This window comes from Ciconia boyciana, chromosome 11 (genome assembly GCF_034638445.1).
Source record: "Ciconia boyciana chromosome 11, ASM3463844v1, whole genome shotgun sequence".
NCBI lineage: Eukaryota > Metazoa > Chordata > Aves > Ciconiiformes > Ciconiidae > Ciconia > Ciconia boyciana.
The window spans coordinates 7311060-7328557 of record NC_132944.1 but is presented as its reverse complement, the minus strand read 5'-3'; the positions used below and the strand labels follow the sequence as shown (position 1 = coordinate 7328557).

The 17498-nt window shown below is 44.9% G+C and overlaps 2 protein-coding genes across 6 annotated transcripts in view; one reads left to right on the top strand and one right to left on the bottom strand.

Moving 5' to 3' along the window:
• Nucleotides 1-1837: 1837 nt before the first annotated feature.
• On the bottom strand, nucleotides 1838-9221 carry ALAS1 (5'-aminolevulinate synthase 1). The gene is made up of 10 exons (XM_072876524.1): nucleotides 8907-9221; nucleotides 7962-8168; nucleotides 6842-6997; nucleotides 6538-6760; nucleotides 5867-6051; nucleotides 5094-5273; nucleotides 4725-4889; nucleotides 3363-3631; nucleotides 2723-2885; nucleotides 1838-2126 (listed from the first exon to the last, which is right to left on the bottom strand). Exons 1-10 carry the CDS (start codon nucleotides 9106-9108, stop codon nucleotides 1966-1968), a joined length of 1911 nt encoding a protein of 636 aa, XP_072732625.1. The 5' UTR covers nucleotides 9109-9221; the 3' UTR covers nucleotides 1838-1965.
• Nucleotides 9222-11441: 2220 nt separating this feature from the next.
• Nucleotides 11442-17498, top strand: part of POC1A (POC1 centriolar protein A) — a 116794-nt gene continuing 110737 nt past the window's right edge. Inside the window, exons 1-3 of one of the 5 annotated variants that reach the window (XM_072876527.1) lie at nucleotides 11689-12315; nucleotides 12432-12600; nucleotides 13928-14072. In XM_072876527.1, coding sequence (XP_072732628.1) covers nucleotides 13937-14072 — 136 coding nt within the window. In that variant the 5' untranslated portion in view covers nucleotides 11689-12315; nucleotides 12432-12600; nucleotides 13928-13936. Of the gene's footprint in view, nucleotides 12316-12431; nucleotides 12601-13927; nucleotides 14073-17498 lie in introns of those variants that run through there. The other 4 variants (XM_072876528.1, XM_072876526.1, XM_072876525.1 and 1 more) reach the window with 4 other exon arrangements.

The following is a 17498-nucleotide window of genomic DNA, read 5'->3' as shown; positions in this document are numbered from 1 at the left end:
TGCACTGGGCCAATTCTGAATGCTTTCAGTGAAGAAACTAGAAATGCAGTAACCTTGTACTGTCAGATTATGGCTAGATAATAGTTAACAGGTCATGTGTCCCCCTTCCCCACGCATCGATTGCTTACGCCAGCAGTTCAGAATGGCATCGAAGGCACGTTACAGTGTTAGAGGACACTGTTCTAGGAAAGGCTGATGTAGGTAGGATCTGTGGCTTTTTATTTGATGTCTCAAGTTAATGTAGTAATATAACCTAATATATAATGAGAAAAGCTCTGTAATGGAGATGCATATTAATTCAGTCCTAGGCCACAGACTGCTTGTGGCAAGGCAAGGAAGTCAGGGTGTGGCACTGTATTTTTTCCTTGAGTAGCACTGAACTTGCCTCAGTAAGATCAGGATAATGTCACAGCAAGTGAAGCTAGTCCACCTGAATAGCAACGCAACTACTTGCATATACAATCATCTGGTGGTAGGTTTGAGCATGCCAGTTCATAAGCTGCCTTGTTCAACAACAGAGCTAAATTACCATGTTAATCCTATAGCCTGGTGGTGGGTAGTTTCCTCCCTCCTGCAGAATACCTGCACATGACAAGCAACCACTTGACTGGCTGGCAAGTGGCCTTTAAAAAGTAGCTTGATTGCTTGGGAAGTCAAATATTTTGCTAGGAATTCTTCTGAGAATAGCAGCGTGCTTCAGTATGTGCTTAAATGGATCCCAAATGGGAGCTTCACAGCATGCCTGTGAGTATAACAGCAAGAGGCAGTGCCAGGAGGCTGGCTTGTTACATCCAGAGAACAAGAGTACCTGGACAGAGCAGCTGTTCAGTGACTTGTGAAAGCCAGAGCATAGCAGTTATTGGGCATGCCTGTACATGAAGGAAGCAGTTCAGTACTTTGCTACTTTGCTCTAGACTTCATGCCAATATTGACCTCTGAGTACATGTGTACACCCACAAAACAACTTCCCCCTGTTCAAAGCATACCCTTGCTATTCATGAAAGCTTTAAATAGCATGGCAATTAGGCAACAGGCCTAAGTTTTCAGAGGGGTTGCAAAAGTAGCAACATTGCTACTCTCTTAGAGTATACTCTCTTACAATGACTTCTGTCAAAGACCTGAATTATTAGATTGCTTACTCTGTTTTTAGTCTAGCTCTGAGTGCACTGGAGAGTAGTGCACTTTAAGACTTAACTGACTTTAAGACATAGGCAGCCAGAGGCAACTTGCATCTACCACCCACAGTGGTGAACATGTCCTCCTTTTCCACCTGCTATACCACCCTGCCACCTTGGTTTTCTAACTGTCAAGCAGTCACCAAATACCACTTATTAAGTCCCATTAGCACTTTTTTCCCCTCTTAATAGTGAGCACCATGCTGAACACCAAAAGGGAAATACTTGTGCACAAAACTACAAAGGAAGACTATGGCAGTAGAGGGAGACAGCATCTAGCTGAACCCATTCTAAATGCCTGCCTCCAAAAAAAATGGGTGCAAGCTTATTATACAGCATTTCTTAAGTAGTAGACTCTTGCTTAAGTTTTAGTGTGTGTGTAGTACCATACCTGCATGCTTTCAGAAGCTTTCAGGTAAAAGCTCATGAAGAGCTATCAATACCAGTTTTCTCTTTTCATAAGAAATAAACCTATCACTTGTAGTACACCAGGAAACACTACTGAAGTTCTTTCAGCATAAGCTCATGGAAAAGGCAGTAGTTCAGCTGACAGGGATTAAGCTGTAGACCACTGTTTTTATTCCCCCAGATGCCCTTCCAACCACTGACACTTCAGTTCCACTTGTGGAAGATAAGTAGCGAAGCAAAGAGACAACTGGGCATAATGGCTCTAGAAATTTATTTTCAGAGCTTAGTGCTTCAACTGTGATTAAAATACTTATTAAGCAATTTAAAAATGCTACTGACTGGGTACTAGAACTAGACAAGAATACAACTAACACCATTACTTTCATGCACTGACAGATACTAGTTTGCTCATGCCACTGAAGTAGGATCTTTCCCGTTCACTCATCGCTTCAAAATGTAGGGGTCTTCTACAGAAGTTGCATTCAGCTGATGAATGTGGTTTCAGCTCCAGACCAACATCCTTCCACGTAGCCAGCAGTTTTTCTGGTAGGAATGTAAAAGTTCATCAAGATCAGTGGATTGCTTTAGAGAAGCAGCAAGAGAAGTGCCAGCATACTTAGTCTCCTAGCAAATGAGGAGGGATAACAGGAATTCACTGAGACATAATTTACCTCTTGAGTGAGGTGACTGGGCTGCAACAACTAAGTCTCAGCTATCCTCATACTACCTCTTCTCATAGGATCAAGAAGTAGCTACTTGCCCTGGACAGATCTGTGTTTAAGACAGGTTAACGGCTCAGCCAAGGAGGGCAGATTTCTTTGGGCCCCACATAACAAATGAAGATTGGTTTGGACAATGCATGAGCAGCGCCCCAGCAGAGGTGGCTGTGACAAAACTGGCTGGGCATAGGACTGCACTGGCCTTGCACACTCTATTCCAGGTTGGAGTGGACTGGCCTTCACATGTCACGCTCAAAGCAGGTTAAGGGCAGAAGTATGTGCTACATATGCTGCAGCAGTGGAAAGACACTGTCCAGCTAGTGACATCTAAAGCTTACCTGTTTCCTAGTCTCATCTTTAATATAAAGACTGCATAGACAGCCCAGTATTTTCATTGCACTGATGCAAGAACCCACTCACCAAGAAAGTAACTCATCATCTGAGGGGTGTGGTGAGGCGTAGGAGCAATACGTAGCAGCTCTTCTCCACGGGAAACTGTGGGGTAGTTGATGGCTTGGACATAGATGCTGTGCTGGCTCATCAGCTTGTCACAGATATCTGTATTTTTAGCAGCATCTGCAACCTAAAGTTCAAAATTGTAAGTTACAAGATCAACCAAAACATGCAAGGTAGCAGAACTGTCAGCCCAACCTAGCTAGCCACAAGAACCAAATAGGACTAGTTAGTCTTCCTTGTGCCACTATAAATAGCACACACATCATAAAGAACTACAGATTTGTGCTGTAGAGCCCTCTGGGCATAAGCACAGCATTGCAGCCTAGGTGGGTGGCTGTTTATACCTGAAATCTTTTTTTACTAGCTTGTTACCAGTCTCCTTGCTTTCTGTATACTGTTAGATTGTGGGTTTCATACACTTTATCATTCTGCTTTACAACATTCATAGACTGAGGTCAACTTAAGCCAGACTCCTAGCACATCACTGCTGAATACAAGACAGGTTTGAACTTTGTGAATGTTAACTAATACCTGAAAGAGTAATGTGATCATGGACAGGAGAACAGGCACCACAGTCCTGTGCCACAGTATACTAAGTACTCACCCTTATTGGAATGATGTGACTGGGGCAGTGCACCACAGGAAGCCCTGCATCCATCAGCATCTGTCTCATAAGCTTCACATTGCGTTGGTGCTGGCGCCTCAGAACTTGCCCCTCTGCACTCTTCAGAGTTCGGACGGATTCTAGGGCACCAGCTAAGAGCATGGGTGGCAGGGACGTTGTGAAAATAAAGCCAGCAGCATATGAACGAACAGTGTCTATCAGAGAACTTGTACTGGAGATATATCCTCCTACACAACCAAATGCTTTGCCTGAGGGAAAAAAAAAAAAGGCAACCAAGCTTATTCCTTCTGCCCATTAGAATGGCTTGAAGAATTGCAGCCTTTCTTTGTTTTCACTTGAAGGAATGAGTTATTTTGATTGTGTACTTAACATAGTCATGGCAAGCAACAATTCTAGCTCCCTCCCCCATCTTGTACTTACTCAGCACATGTTACAGCTTTGTTTTTAAGCCAATCCTGATAACATGGATCTAGTTATTACACAGCAAGGACAGTTCAAGACTCTCTCAAATACTCAAGTTTTGATTTTGGGGAAGACCTTAAAGCCCAATCATCAAGCATAGACTTCAACACTAACCCCAAGAGATGAACACTAAGTCTCTCAGCAGATTTAAAAATAATCTGTTCCAGAGATGCTAGAAATAGCCTATGCTCCTAAGGAGCACACAAGGTTGTTACTGTGATTTGCAGTTGACACCAGTCCCCCTTTCCAAATACAGGGGGATGTTCAGGTACCAGATTAGAGCCACAGGTAGAATGAGGGTGTCTGGTGAATGCTTCTGTTTTTATTATTAGGCTGTTACCCAAGACTAAGTTTCAAAGCCATGAACTTCCCTGGTAAGTTTTATTTATGTTTTGGAAGCTGTTTAAACAACTTCCCAATTTGCAGCAGTAACTTACTCCTAAGCCTGCATTCTACTTGGATAATAGCAGTTGCTTCAATACTTGCCAAATCTCTTTGCATAACTCCCCATCTCAGGTTTCTAGATTAGGAGCACTCCATTTCACATAAAAGAACTAAGTACTACTAAATATAGAGTACTACCCTACTAGCATTCTCACCTGAATTTATTCTTCAGTTGTGTAATACGCCACTGGAGGACTTTTTGCTAGCTTGTTTAAAGAAAGAAAAGGCTACCTTAACTGATTTGTAAGGCAGTGTAAGGAGCTTAACACAAGCTTTTCAAACTGTGGGGCATACTTAAATCCTTTGGGCTTTTTGAAAAATCCTATCCCCCCACAGCCCTTAGCAAGTTCATTTGAATAGACTGATTTTGAGTTAACCCACTTAATTTGGCTGCTCAGAAGCTTTGCTTTTGTGAAAGTGCCAGGCCATGCATACCAAGCGTTCCAGAGATGATGTCCATCTTATGCATGATTCCATCCCGGTCTCCTATACCACCACCTTGAGCTCCATACAGCCCCACAGCATGCACTTCATCCACAAAAGTGATTGCCCCATGCTCGTGGGCCACGTCACACAGCTCCTCCAGAGGACAGACTGCACCTAGGAACCAAAGCAGTGACTGGCAGTTTAGGATTCCCTGTACTCAACTTGGATAAATATCAGAAGTACCCCCAAACACTAGCATTTCAGAAGACTATTTTCATGTAAACCCTTACAGCACTGTACACTTTTTAGACCTAAAATACAGATGATTTGAGCACTAACTGCACTGGAAGGAGAGAGAAGAGTTTGAAGTCAACTTACCATCCATTGAGTGAACAGTTTCAAATGCAACAATTTTAGGGGTAGATGGATCAGACTTCTTTAATAGTTCTCGAAGATGGTTGACATCGTTATGGCGAAATATGTGTTTTGGCACCCTGCTGTTTCGGATCCCCTGGATCATGGAGGCATGGTTTCCAGAATCAGAGTAGATCTCACAGCCTGAGGAAACAGCCCAGTTACACTTTAAGTATAGAAAGCATTAACTGATTGCCAGCATTGCTTTATGCATGGGAAGAGTCCAGGCAGCACGGGTAGCATTGTTCTAGAAAGTAATCCTCTTGATCAAAACAGGAAGTTACAGATCATGAAGCAAGAATAATATTTAAGGCTTATCTTAGGTGTTTAAACTAACACAAACTTGAGCTTAAGGAAATACAGAAGGGTTTTTCCAAGTCCTTAATATTTTTAACTCTCCTAAATTCTGACATTAGAGAGAGAGGTTCACACCCATAGGTGGGATGCCACTAAATTTCTGCTGCCTCATTTTCAGGTGGAATTTACATGCAAGAGCAGAAGACTGTGCATTTTGTCTAATGCCTTCTACAGTTCCTAAGTCTCAGTAGGCTGGTACTATGATTTGCATGAGTTGAACATAATTTGAATATGGCATTAAAAAAAACCCCAGCCATACTTTGTTGATCACGTAGGATTAATTCTCACTTTGGGTAGCCATTTGTAAAACATACTCCCAACTGCTTAGGGCAGGGTTGTGTTTTTTTCTGGTAAATAGGGGGTGCAGTTTGAGATCTCACCTGGCAGCATCTTAGCTAGAGTGAAGAGGGTGGAGTCATTGGCTACAAAGCAAGATGAGAACAGCAGTGCTGCATCTTTTCCATGAAGATCAGCTAGCTCTTTTTCCAAATCAACATGAAATTTACTTGTTCCTGAAATATTTCTTGTGCCTCCTGCTCCAGCACCATGTTGTTTCAGTGTATCCCTACAGAGGGCCCAAAGAGAGACATTAGCATTACTGCATGACACAAATGAATAAAGTATCATTGCCAAAAAAACATTCTAGTACATAATCAGTATTGTTCTAAAAAGGAACTGGCTGCACAAAGCAGCTGTTGGGTTTAAGGTCTTTGAGCAACCTGCACAACTCAGGAATCCAATAAGCTAAGAAACCAGTTACCAAGTACAGCTGCAATATACCATTCAGTTTATTTGGTAACATCTGGGGGCTTCTGAGGAAAATCCAAGGAGCAGGGTCAGTGACTGACAGGTATACTGCAGCCCTAGAGCTAAATACTCAGTTACCTGCCCCAGCTCAAAAGAAGAGCATAAGCTTAATTATACCATGAATAATACCAGAAGCAGCTTATGTAGTACAGTATAGAAATAAATTCTTCAAAAGCCTTCCCACAAAAGCTTCTGCAGGGCACCATAGCTTGAAGCTGCCTCTTAAGGATATGGCACTACTCACATAACTGCTCCACACACACGAGGGTGACGACTCATCCCCAGGTAATCATTGCTGCACCAAACAGACACCTCTTTCTTGGTGATTAGAGAATCAGTATAGTCATCTGCCATGGGAAAGACTTGTGCTTTTCGGTTCACTGTTTTGAATACTCGGTAGGTGTGATCCTTCTTCTTTTCATCTATCTTTTTCTCAAAGAACTGATCATACTGGAAGGTGGATACAGCTGAAATGAGACACAGACATAAGCACACAGGAAATAATCACAAGAGACCAGGCTTGTGGCGGTTTTGCCAGACGATCTTACATTTTGGCAAGTTATCCTGAAGCAGATGAGAGACACTTTCGGGTCTTTGCTTCAGCACGATATCTTTAAACTTCTTGAGCAAGCCACTCCACTCTTCTCCCTCTGTCTCAACGTTTCTCACTGTGGAAGTAGTTGGTCTTTTGGCAAATTCTGTACCTACAGACATTGTAATAAATTCCAGTGAGCCTAATCAGTTTGAAACAAAGTGAAGCAAGTTGAGTTCAGCAAAGCAAACACTAAGTAACTGTAACTCTTCATTCTTTAGGAAGCACATGCCTGAATTCATGTGCCCGTTAGGATCAACTATTTTATTTGCTTACAGTTTTGCATTGTATGAAAGAAAAGGAAAACCATGCTATTCAACAACAATACAACATGTGATTTCCTTACAACACATTTGGTACATCATGACTCAGAAACCCTTTCTATACAGCTACAGCATTTATCTGAAAGAGTTGGTACACACCTAACTGAAGGCAGAGTTCAAGTTAGCCGCTTCCTTTTCAGTCCTAATATTTTGTTCAGTTAGTACAGTTTTTTTTAAGACTATGCCACAGAACACAAACAGAAAAGTAAAATAAGCTTCCCGAGACAGACAGCAAGGCTTTACTGATATTGGTGAAAAGTTCCTTCCTTTGAAGGACAGCCCTTCCGCATCAGGATTGAGAGCCAGCCAACACCCTTTAATTCCATAAACTAAGAAAAACATTTGCTTGCTTTCCAGCTTGGATTTGTGCTGGTACTTGCATAGTAACTCAACCCAGTTTCTTCCATCCCTGGATACACCACCTTTGTCTATACTAGCACCCTGGTAAAGCTCTCTTCAGTCCTAAGCATCCGCTCTGGGTGCAAGCATAACAGCTCAATTCACACATTTAGAGCCAGCGTATCAAAATACAGCATATGGTATTCCTGCAGCAAAATCACCCAGGGGAAACACCGCACAATATTGCAGGTATGCCATTAACACCTACATTCTTCAGCAGCTTTTTATTGCAGTCTCCCATAATCCTACCTGCATAATTTAAGTGGTGACTGTTAAACTTCGCACACTCTAGAGCCAGGCCAGGCACCAGAAGCTCTTGGAAGGAACCAGTGCTTCAGCACACAGAATACATACCCTTCCTGTCCGCCTGCATTTCCTGCACATCCTCTTGGAGTTCTAGGCTGGCTTTGCAGAAGACATTGCTGTTCTTGTGATTCATTTGAGCTGCCAGGAACGGGCATTTAGTAGCAGAGCTCTGGCTAGCACCAGCAGGTGGGTGGCCAGGAGGTGGCTGGGATTCATCTGTATTCTGTTGGGCCACCTCTTTGGCATTTTTGGCCTCTGAGGTGGGGGCAGAGAAAGGAAAGCACTTCAAGGTCATCATTTTAACACAGAGACATAAGCTTTTCTATCCATTACCTTCACAATTAATTTGGCACAAGCCATTCAGAACTATTTAACTGAGCATTCACGTTTTATTTACACATGCACAAAACCCCAGTAACACCCAAGGGGAATCTGATTTAAGATACTAGATGTAGCACTGTACCCTTTGAGGGAAAAACAATAAAAATCTCTCTCTCCCCCCCAACGGGGAGATTTTCTTTTGAGAAGTTCAGCTATTTTCAGCCACCAGTCCTTCCTCTGCTGCAAGCCTCAACTCTTTCCCCTGAGTGCCAGAGTAAGAATCCCCTAAGGAATGTTACTGGGTGAGGTAAAAGCCACTCAAGCGTGAGAAATCGCAGCTCCAAGATCCAGGATCACGGATCTCCAACCAGAGCTCACTGCAGGACGTCCTAATAGGCCGGTCTCCAATTTGTGCCCATACGTAATTGCCACCATTAATTTGAAGAATTAAGCAATCCTTATCTCGAAGCTGCCCATTCCAGACATTTCCTTCTACGATATACGATGTCTGTATATATTTTTTTTCTTAAGGGCGACTAGGGCTGTCCCTAGGAAAGCTCCCCGCTACAGCTACCGTGATCCTGCCCAGTGACCCGCTGCCCACCCTCAGGAGAGGCCTGGCTCCTGAGGGGCAACCCGAGGCCGCTGGTCCCCCCCTCCGACCGTACTCACCCCGGCGGGCGGCGGGGGTCTCCTCCTCCGCCTGCTGCCCGCGGGCGGCGGACGTGGCCAGGGCGCGGGCGGCAGCCGGGGGGGCCGCCTCCATCATGCGGGGGCAGTGCTGGGCGTAGAGGAGCAGGGAGGGCCCGGCCTTCTGCAGGAAGGCCTGCGAGACGCGAGCCAGGAACGGGCAGCGCCGCACCACCGCCTCCATCCTCGCCGCCTGACGGGAGACCGGACGTGACGTCAGCGCCCACCGTTGACGACCACCACCGGAGCGGGGGCGAAACTCAACCACCCCCCCTGAACCGGCCTGCGCCGCCGCTGCCTATATAGCCCCGCCGGGCACCGCGCAGGCGCGCTGCGGCCGCCCCGCCGCCACACGGCGCAGGCGCGCGCCGGACCTTGAGGGACCGGAGGCGGCTCCGGGCGGCTCCGGGCGGCTCCTCCAGGAACGGAGCGGGCGGGGAGGCTCCTGCAGCGCTGTGAGGGGATGGAGGGGCCGGAGCGGGGCCGGGAGGGCCCAGCGGCGGCTCAGGCGGCTCCGGGGGCATCATGAGGGCACGGAGGGGGCCCGAGTAGCTGCCGGGGGTGTGTGTGAGGGAACAGAGGGGGACAGCCGGCCTCGGGGGGCTGTGAGGGGACGGCCCACAGGGGGGCATGGCCCACAGGGGAAGAAGAGGCGGGTAGTTGTCCTGCTCTGGGTTTCCCCTCAGGCTATGCAACGCTTGCTTCCCAGAAGTATTGGAGTCACTTACCCCCAGGACAGTAGATTTTGGGGGCCCCTAGTGTGCCTGTGCATTGGAAAACACGAGCTCTGAGTCAGCTGAGTAGGGAAACCCAGTGCTGCTCGGACACATCTCATGTATTTTCGTCCTAAATGCGCACCTCTGACTCCCTGCGGAGTCCTTGCGCAGGGGCTCAGAAAGCAGCAGTTAGTCTCAGTGGTGGTGGTGGGATCCTGAACCCCTCTCGCTTTGCCTACAGCCAGTATGAATCTAACAGTTTCTCTGTGGGTGGTGCTCAGACTTCCACCATGGCATTTTTGAAGCATAGCACCATTGCCCAGGTTTTGAAGATAAGACTCGTGAGAATGACAGCAGCAAGTAAAATTGAATCCTGCGTCCTCTGTTTTGCAATGGGCATTAAAGTTTATTTGTTTAAAAGAATATTTACAGGTGGGTAATGATAAAAGGAGCTCTCCTTATATATCTGGCCATCTGAGCTGCGTTAGTACTAATTCCCGTAAACGTATACTAACTGCTGAAGTCTGGAAGGAATGGAGAAGAAAGATGATGATGCATTTTCTTCCTCATCTTGCGAAACAATGATTTCACAGAAGACAGGATTTGGGCAGAGTACTGCCTCTCTCGGCCTCGCATCCCTCAGCCAGCCGAGAGCTGGCTTGGGCACTTTGAGGCAAGAGTGGTTTTTGTAACGGGTACAGAGTTTTGAGGAGAGCTCTTTTAAAGCTCGCTCTTACTTGACTTCTGTCTTGCATGTAGTCACATTGTGTAGTTACTAGAAGGGGCTCGTAGTAGAGTGATTAGGGAAATACAAAACCTATGTAGGACTGTGGCTGCTGAACTCAAGTTTGGATACAAAAGGCACTCAGAAAGTATTGGTCAGTATTTACATGTTGCAAATTAATCTTTAGATAACTCCTCTGCTGGAGGGCAGCGGGAAGACCAGCAGGATATTTGCCTGACCCTCGTCTCCTCATCACTGACTCACCTTGAGGATGCTGGTTGCAGTATGTAAATTTTGTGATCCGAGTAAGTAGATCGAGAGGAAGGCAACCTTAAACCATAGTCAAATGGCAGACTCGCTGTCAACTCCAGCGCATTACTAAGCTCTGAGGTAGGAAACGGGACAGAGTTCTGCCCTCACGTACTCCTCATGGGGCCCTGCAAAAAGTAGATAGGGCTTTACAAGGTGGAGGCATGGGATTTGGGTTTTAGTAGGGCTAGATGGGTTTTTAAACACAGTTCACTTCTTGCTTATTAGGAATTTAAGACAACATTGTTTAATAAGTCTCGATGCTTATATCTTAAACAATTCAATTCAGTGTTCCAGCAATGTAATGCAGAAGTTACCATTAAGAAACAGCCTTTCATCAGTGGGCATCGTTAAACTTTATATATGCTAGTTTTAATTTGTTCTGTAAATAAATTATTAAACTAAGGCTATGGTATTTGACCTGAGCCTGTATAGCAGTTGTGATAGCGAGACTCTTGGTCACTTGGTAATACCAGGACAGTACTTCCAATTATTAGTCCAGTTTGCTCATGAAGGGTGCTCTTTTTTCACAACTGGCTTTCAGTTAGTGTTACATGCCTCAAATATTTACATTTTGCAAAATATAATAGTTAATTAGCACTTGAAGTTTAAAGATACCTGATCTGTGTTTCAGATTACTGCTCTCCCCATTCTCCTGACCATCAACATTTGACTCCCTATCCTGAAGCTTTCTATCACATCAGTTACTTTAAAAAATGAGGAAACAGCACAACATTCTACCGTGCAGATACCTGGACAGTGTCCTTAGAGCACAGAGTTAATGTGTCTGAACCTCAGGGATCACTCCAGTGCTCCTTGGATTAATGTCAGTTTTAACAACAGAAATCAAGTCCCATATGCTTGATTTGTAATATGTTGATAGTATTTTTCCTTCTCCTCCTATTGTTCCCTTATTAATTGACCACATTACTTAACAGGGACAGAGAGAATAAGTGGTTTGTTGTAGGGAGCACCAGAGAAAGGTGTTGTGCAAATGTGCTGGCAGAGTACTGCAATAGGCTGCAGAGCTCATCTGCGTGGACACCTGCCACAGCAGGTTCAATCCCACAAAAATCTGATAATGCTTCTTTATCCTGATAATCTTAACAGCAGCATCTTACCATGTTGCAAGGTTGAGGGATAAAGTGCATTTGTCTGGTCTGTTGCTGGAATTTAGAATCTTGTCATTTTGTATTCAAAAGTGCATGTGAAGTCTGAAGCCTGAAGAGCATCTGCTTTTTACACAAACATCATTCAAGGCTGGCAGCTGAGACACAGCGACCTTGGCTACGATACAGAGATCTCCAAGTGGAGCAGAACTCTCAGCTTTCCTGTTAGACTTCCCTATAATCTGTGCTATTAATCAGATCCCGCAATAACACTTCCTTAGAGCTTGATTTTGGTTAATTTATTTAACCTTGTACATGACAGGAGTTGCGCAGAGCTAAATAGCAATGGAATGACATTAACTTGACCCTCATCTTGGAGAGCTGCCGAAGGAACATGTCCTTGTCAGTACACAGAGATGGCTGTGAGCTCTGGGACCAACAGGGCGGGGAAAAGTCAGAGGAAAATGGCGTCTTGTCAACGGCTCTGCCAGTTCGCTCCCTTTGGAAGTACTGCCAGAGCTTACATGTTGAAGGTGAAGTAAATACTAATAAAGCTACCATTAATTAAAATTTCTTAGGGCTTCAGTGGATCAATTAAATGGTATTTAAAGATGATAATTGTGGTGATGTATTATCATCATCCTACCAGGCTCAGGAGAAACTAGCATGAAGTGCCACATGAGTGCTGTTTGCCACATTCCAGAGGGAGGACTTCAGACTGCGACAAGGGACAGTACCTTAGCAGCCAACGGGGGAACAGGGAGCCCGTCCTGAGAGAGAAAGCAGGCTTATGTAGCCCATCTGGAGAGAGACGGCAGGTACAGCAGGCAGGGGAGAAGCAATGACTGCCTGTGAATATGTAAAGGGCAGAGTAGCTTGTAATAAAGAAGGAAAATTGTTTAAGCTGAAGGGATAGAACTGATGTGAGAACAAATTTATTCAGCTGACCGTGACAAAATTTAGGTTGGAAGGTGGGTAGTTCCTAGCTGTAACTGTGTTTTGGAGCAGTTTTTGGAGCTGGTACCTGAGACGCTGCATACCAGATGGATTCAGCAGAGGAAGCTTGATCTGCCTGAAAGGCCTGTGTGATGCAGTGGCAGGGGAAGGGAAGACTCTCAGCTACCCTGAGAGCCTCTGTTGATTTTAGTTTTCTAAAGCCAATTCCATTCTGATGACTTATCCATTCTTTGCTAAATAAGTTGCAAGAGGGGAAAAAAAGGTTAAATTCCAGCAGTTTGGGAGGTGGATGAGAAGCCATAGAAAGTGCTTCCCATATAGAATCATAGAATTGTTTAGGTTGGAAAAGACCTTTAAGATCATCAAGTCCAACCATTAACCTAGCACTGCCAAAATTAAATTGAAATGGGGAAAAAAAAATCCCCTGCCACAGGGTCAAGTTGATTTCTGCAGATGTCTATGAAGAGTTGCTGCTGAAGATGGTCTCTTTCCATGTTACCGGTTTATCATATAGGCTTCGCTGTAAGTTACCTTCAATACTTCCCTCCCATCCCTCTTCTCTCAAGCATGTGTTGCCCAATATTCCTGAAAACAGAACTTGATTCACAGGTTTGTAGCCTTCATCCGGCCTCACATCTGTCAGCAGTTAGCTCCTTTCATGGAATTTTAATGAATTGTGGGCTTTTAAGAGAGCATTTAGATACTTCAGCAGAAAAGCAAAGAGTCAAATCCCCTCTGCACTCAGCCTGTCCAAATGAAAGCATGTAACTGTACCATTAGCAACATTTAATCCCTTTTGCCCCCTTCTGAAGTCAGAGCTGTGCATATTCCTAATTTTTTCCCACCCAGTCAGTGTCACGAGAGGGTGAGCCACAAAAACAACTCCCCCTCCCCATGCACAAGCCACTGTCTATATTGAGATCTGAATTTTCCAAGGGAGTGGATGTGATTCTGACATCTGGATTTAATCCAGACTCAAATTCCAGGCTTAGATCTGAGAACTTCCACCTCCGGTCCTGAGACCGGCATTTTTTAGAACTTAGTTTACCTTTTAAGGCAAAATGCGAGGGTTGCGATAGTAGCTGCATAGTGAAAATTCTTCCCATGCTGAATTTCTTTAGCAGATTTTCCTCATTTGGATCCAGTGTCTTCTTTACATGACAGAAAGGAAATCTCATTTCTCTCTAGGACCCTCTGATGGGTAGAGAATTTGACCAAGCTGAAGAGCTGCTGAATGCTGAGGCACACGCGACCTGTTGCAGAGCGACCGAGCAGCACCCCTGTTTCACGGACACAGGCCAGGCAAGCTTCTTACCCCATCTCATGCAAACAGGTGCCAAGTTGTTTTTCTCCCCCATGTAATGGGTATCTTTTAAAATTCATGAACTGCTGGTGGGTCCTCGCAGAGGTGTTGGGTCAGGACACTTTTGTTTGTCTGACGGGCCCCAGGTGCTGCCCGTTGATGCAGAGGAGTTTGGTCTCTTGGCAAAGTCCCATTAAAAGGGGCATGACTCACACTCAGTTGGGACAGCAGAAAGCTGTTGCCGCCCTTGTACAAGGTACCCTGCCCTTCTGCTGAAGGGCACCACTCCCACACAGGCGGCTGCGGTCTACAGCCCATCTGATTAACACATCCAGCAGTCGTTTATCTTAATTCCAGAATATCTCCCTGACATCTCTCCGGTTGCTTCAGATGTGGAAAATCACACAATAGGTTTTTTTTCATCTTGAATCCTCGAGTTTGTCTTCCTCTGTGCAGCACACGCCAGGAAATGATACGTGAATCCTTCCAGCTACTGTGAGCTTTGCCGCACTTGCAATGATTTGCATTCACACCCTTGTTTGCTCCTCTCTCACACCTTCTCTGCTCCCCCTCCTTCTCTTAGAAAGAACCAGTAGACTCCAACCAGTATATTTTAGTTAGGATTATTGCTGAGCTTTAGCCTGTCATTTTTCTTGCATACCTCAGCCCTCATTTCTCCTCATTAGCTACTCAGGCAGAGACACCACCTTCTATGTCCAGTTCAGGAGCTTGAACTTTCTATGTCGTCAGCAGAGAGCAGAAGTACCTTAGAAAAAGTGAATCTGAGTGCTTCCTGTATCAAGGTGTGAGAAGGTGGGGAAAGGACTTAGCTCTGAAGTCAGAGTTCTCTATAGGTCTCTATAACTGGAGTTTCCAGAAAGGAATTAAGTAGATAGCCTGCTCCTCTCTATATAGGAAGGGCAGCTGACAGAGGAGAGTAAGAAGTGTGTGTCTCTTCTTTGTCTGAATTTAAACCCAGAGAGACACTCAAGTCATGTTTATATAGTAAAACATCTTTGCAATACCAGGTAGCTCTAGTGAGCTCCTACTGCTGCTCATATCTGCGCTAGTGTGGGCATTGGCAGGAAAGTGGAAGTCAGAGCAGAGGCAGGATTGTAAAAGTCCTTGAAAACAAGAAATTGACCCCCAGCAGCGAAAAATGCTGTGCTGGAGCCTATGGGCTGTCTCCTTTAAAGCAATGTCAATGTTAGGACTTTTCCGTCAAGCAGAAGGTTGCTAGAAATCAAGGGCATACCTTGTTCTCTCCGTCTTGCCCTGTAAAAATGTACTGGTTTTGGCTGGGATAGAGTTTATTTTCTTCATAGCAACTTGTATGGGCCTATGTTTTGCATTTGTGATGAAAATAGTGTTGATAACACAGGGATATTTTAGTCATTGGTGAACAGTGCTTGCACAGCATCAAGGGCTTTTCTGTTTCTCACACTGCCCTGCCAGTAAGTAGGCTGGGGGTACACGAGAAGTTGGGAGGGGGCGACCCCAACTGACCAAAGGGATATCCCACACCATATGACATCAAGCTCAGCAATAAAACTGGGGGGGAGGTTGGCTGGGGCTGCCATTGCTCAGGGACTGGCTGGGCATCGGTCATTCGGTGGTGAGCAATTGTTTTCTTTTGCATCACTTGTTTTTCTGGGTTTTGGTGGGGTTTTTTTCTCTCTTTGTTGCTTTTTTCCTCTTTTTTAATTATTAAACTGTCTTTATCTCAACCCACAAGTTTTTGTACTTTTGCCCTTCCGATTCTCTCCCCCATCCTACTGGGGTGAGTGAGCACGTGGCTGTGTGGGGATTAGCTGCCTGCTGGGGTTAAACCACGACAAAAAAATAATCTCTCTAACTTGTATACCTGTCCCATGTGCCTTCCACGGACACCTTACAAGACAGTAGCATATTCAAGTGCCCTCACTCCTCGCCAGTCACCCCAGACTCAGTTTGACACAGTAAGTTAAATCCTTTATATAAATTGATGTAGTTTTGTTTGTCAAAATGGAGATTCCCTGACTAGGTTTTTAATCAGTACTATTTCCTGCAGATGTACATGCTACCTTTCTTTTCCCAGGTGTAGTAATACAAGTAAGATTGCCTTTTCAGCCTGGAAATAGGGCTAAAGGCATTCTGTGAAGTCCTAAGAGTCTCTGATCTCTTTTGGGCAGGTGAAAATGATGGCATTTCAAAAGGCTGTCACCTTAAAATGTCTATTGTAGGTACAGTACACCAACAAGCAAGGCTAGTTGTTGCGGTTTGTTTCAGCAAAGGATTATTCTTCTCTTATGCATCCGGTATTTTCATTTCTTCTGCAAGGATCGATATTTCAGTGAAGTAAGGAGAAGGAGACGCATTTCAGAATGAAATACCTGCTGATGACATGAGAAGGTGGGGGAAATCCCCCTCCTGACTAGACCCAAGCTGGTAATTCCTGTGTGGGTGTTATCCCATGAACAAGTACCCAGTGAGGCAACAGGACTCTTCTGTTACCTGGGTGGCTTTTCTTCTTACCCAGCTATTCCATAGCATTAGATATTGCTGGTCTTGAGACAGTCTTAAGAACTGTCTTGGAGAAAGCAAGCAATAAACAGACAGACGTGTAAAGCAGTTTTGATCTTTTATTGTTTCCATCAATGGTCAGGGAACCTATAAAGTTAAAGAATTAGTTGTTAATATTAGTTGCTATAGTTGTATAGTCAATTAGAATTAGCTCCTTGAAAGAAACAATCCAAAGGGTTGAGAGGGAAGTGGCCAAGCAGAGTAGAAGGATGCCTCACATCTAAGTGGAGATGTTCCAGACATGAAAATAGCATGAAAGTGTGTGGCAACAGGGGATATGAAACATCACAGGGCCAGGCCCATTCCTGTGAGTGGGAGGAGAGTCTGTGTAACACCATAGCCTGTGTGCCACAGCAGAAAGCTGTAAGGATGAGCTACAGCCTTCTTGGTATCCAGCTCCTTCCTCTGCAAATCTTTTCATCCCCCAGTGTAAGTGTTGGTGCGTTCTGCCCATTGGGTTTGCTGTGCTATTTTGCAATAGCTCTTGTTGCTTAACCTTTGAGGTGCAAGACGCATTATTCCTCCTCGTGCTCTAAAGATTATAGAGAAAGTTAGAGGGTGGTGATAAGATATTAAAATGAGAAGAGTGTCAGCAATAGGGAAGAAGGGGCCAGTGCTGAAATATTAAGGGAGGAAATTAGCACATCATATCTCCAAATCTGAACTGGGGAGCTGCAGACTAGGGAAACTGTGACATATTCAGGTTATTGGAGTATATGATGCTTCGGTTCCTTGTTTGCCTTTGTACTGAACTCTTCAAAAAGCTGGCAAGTGCTCTCCTTGCACTGTCTTACAAACAGCCTAAGTCACGCAAAGCTCTGGCCTCTACTTTCAAGGCTCCTGAGCCACTCTGCCTGCCAAGCAGCACAGGCGGTACCAGGAGGAGTGCGTGAG

What these genes read in the sequence shown, in the direction of transcription:
- ALAS1 (XM_072876524.1), bottom strand. Translation starts at nt 9,108, where the DNA reads ATGGAGGCGGTGGTGCGGCGCTGCCCGTTCCTGGCTCGCGTCTCGCAG. An exon ending in AATGCAGGCGGACAGGAAGG is followed by an intron (nt 6,998 to 7,961) that starts GTATGTATTCTG and finishes CAATGTCTGTAG; the next exon opens with GTACAGAATTTGCCAAAAGA. An exon ending in GATGATGAGTTACTTTCTTG is followed by an intron (nt 2,127 to 2,722) that starts GTGAGTGGGTTC and finishes CATTCCTACCAG; the next exon opens with AAAAACTGCTGGCTACGTGG.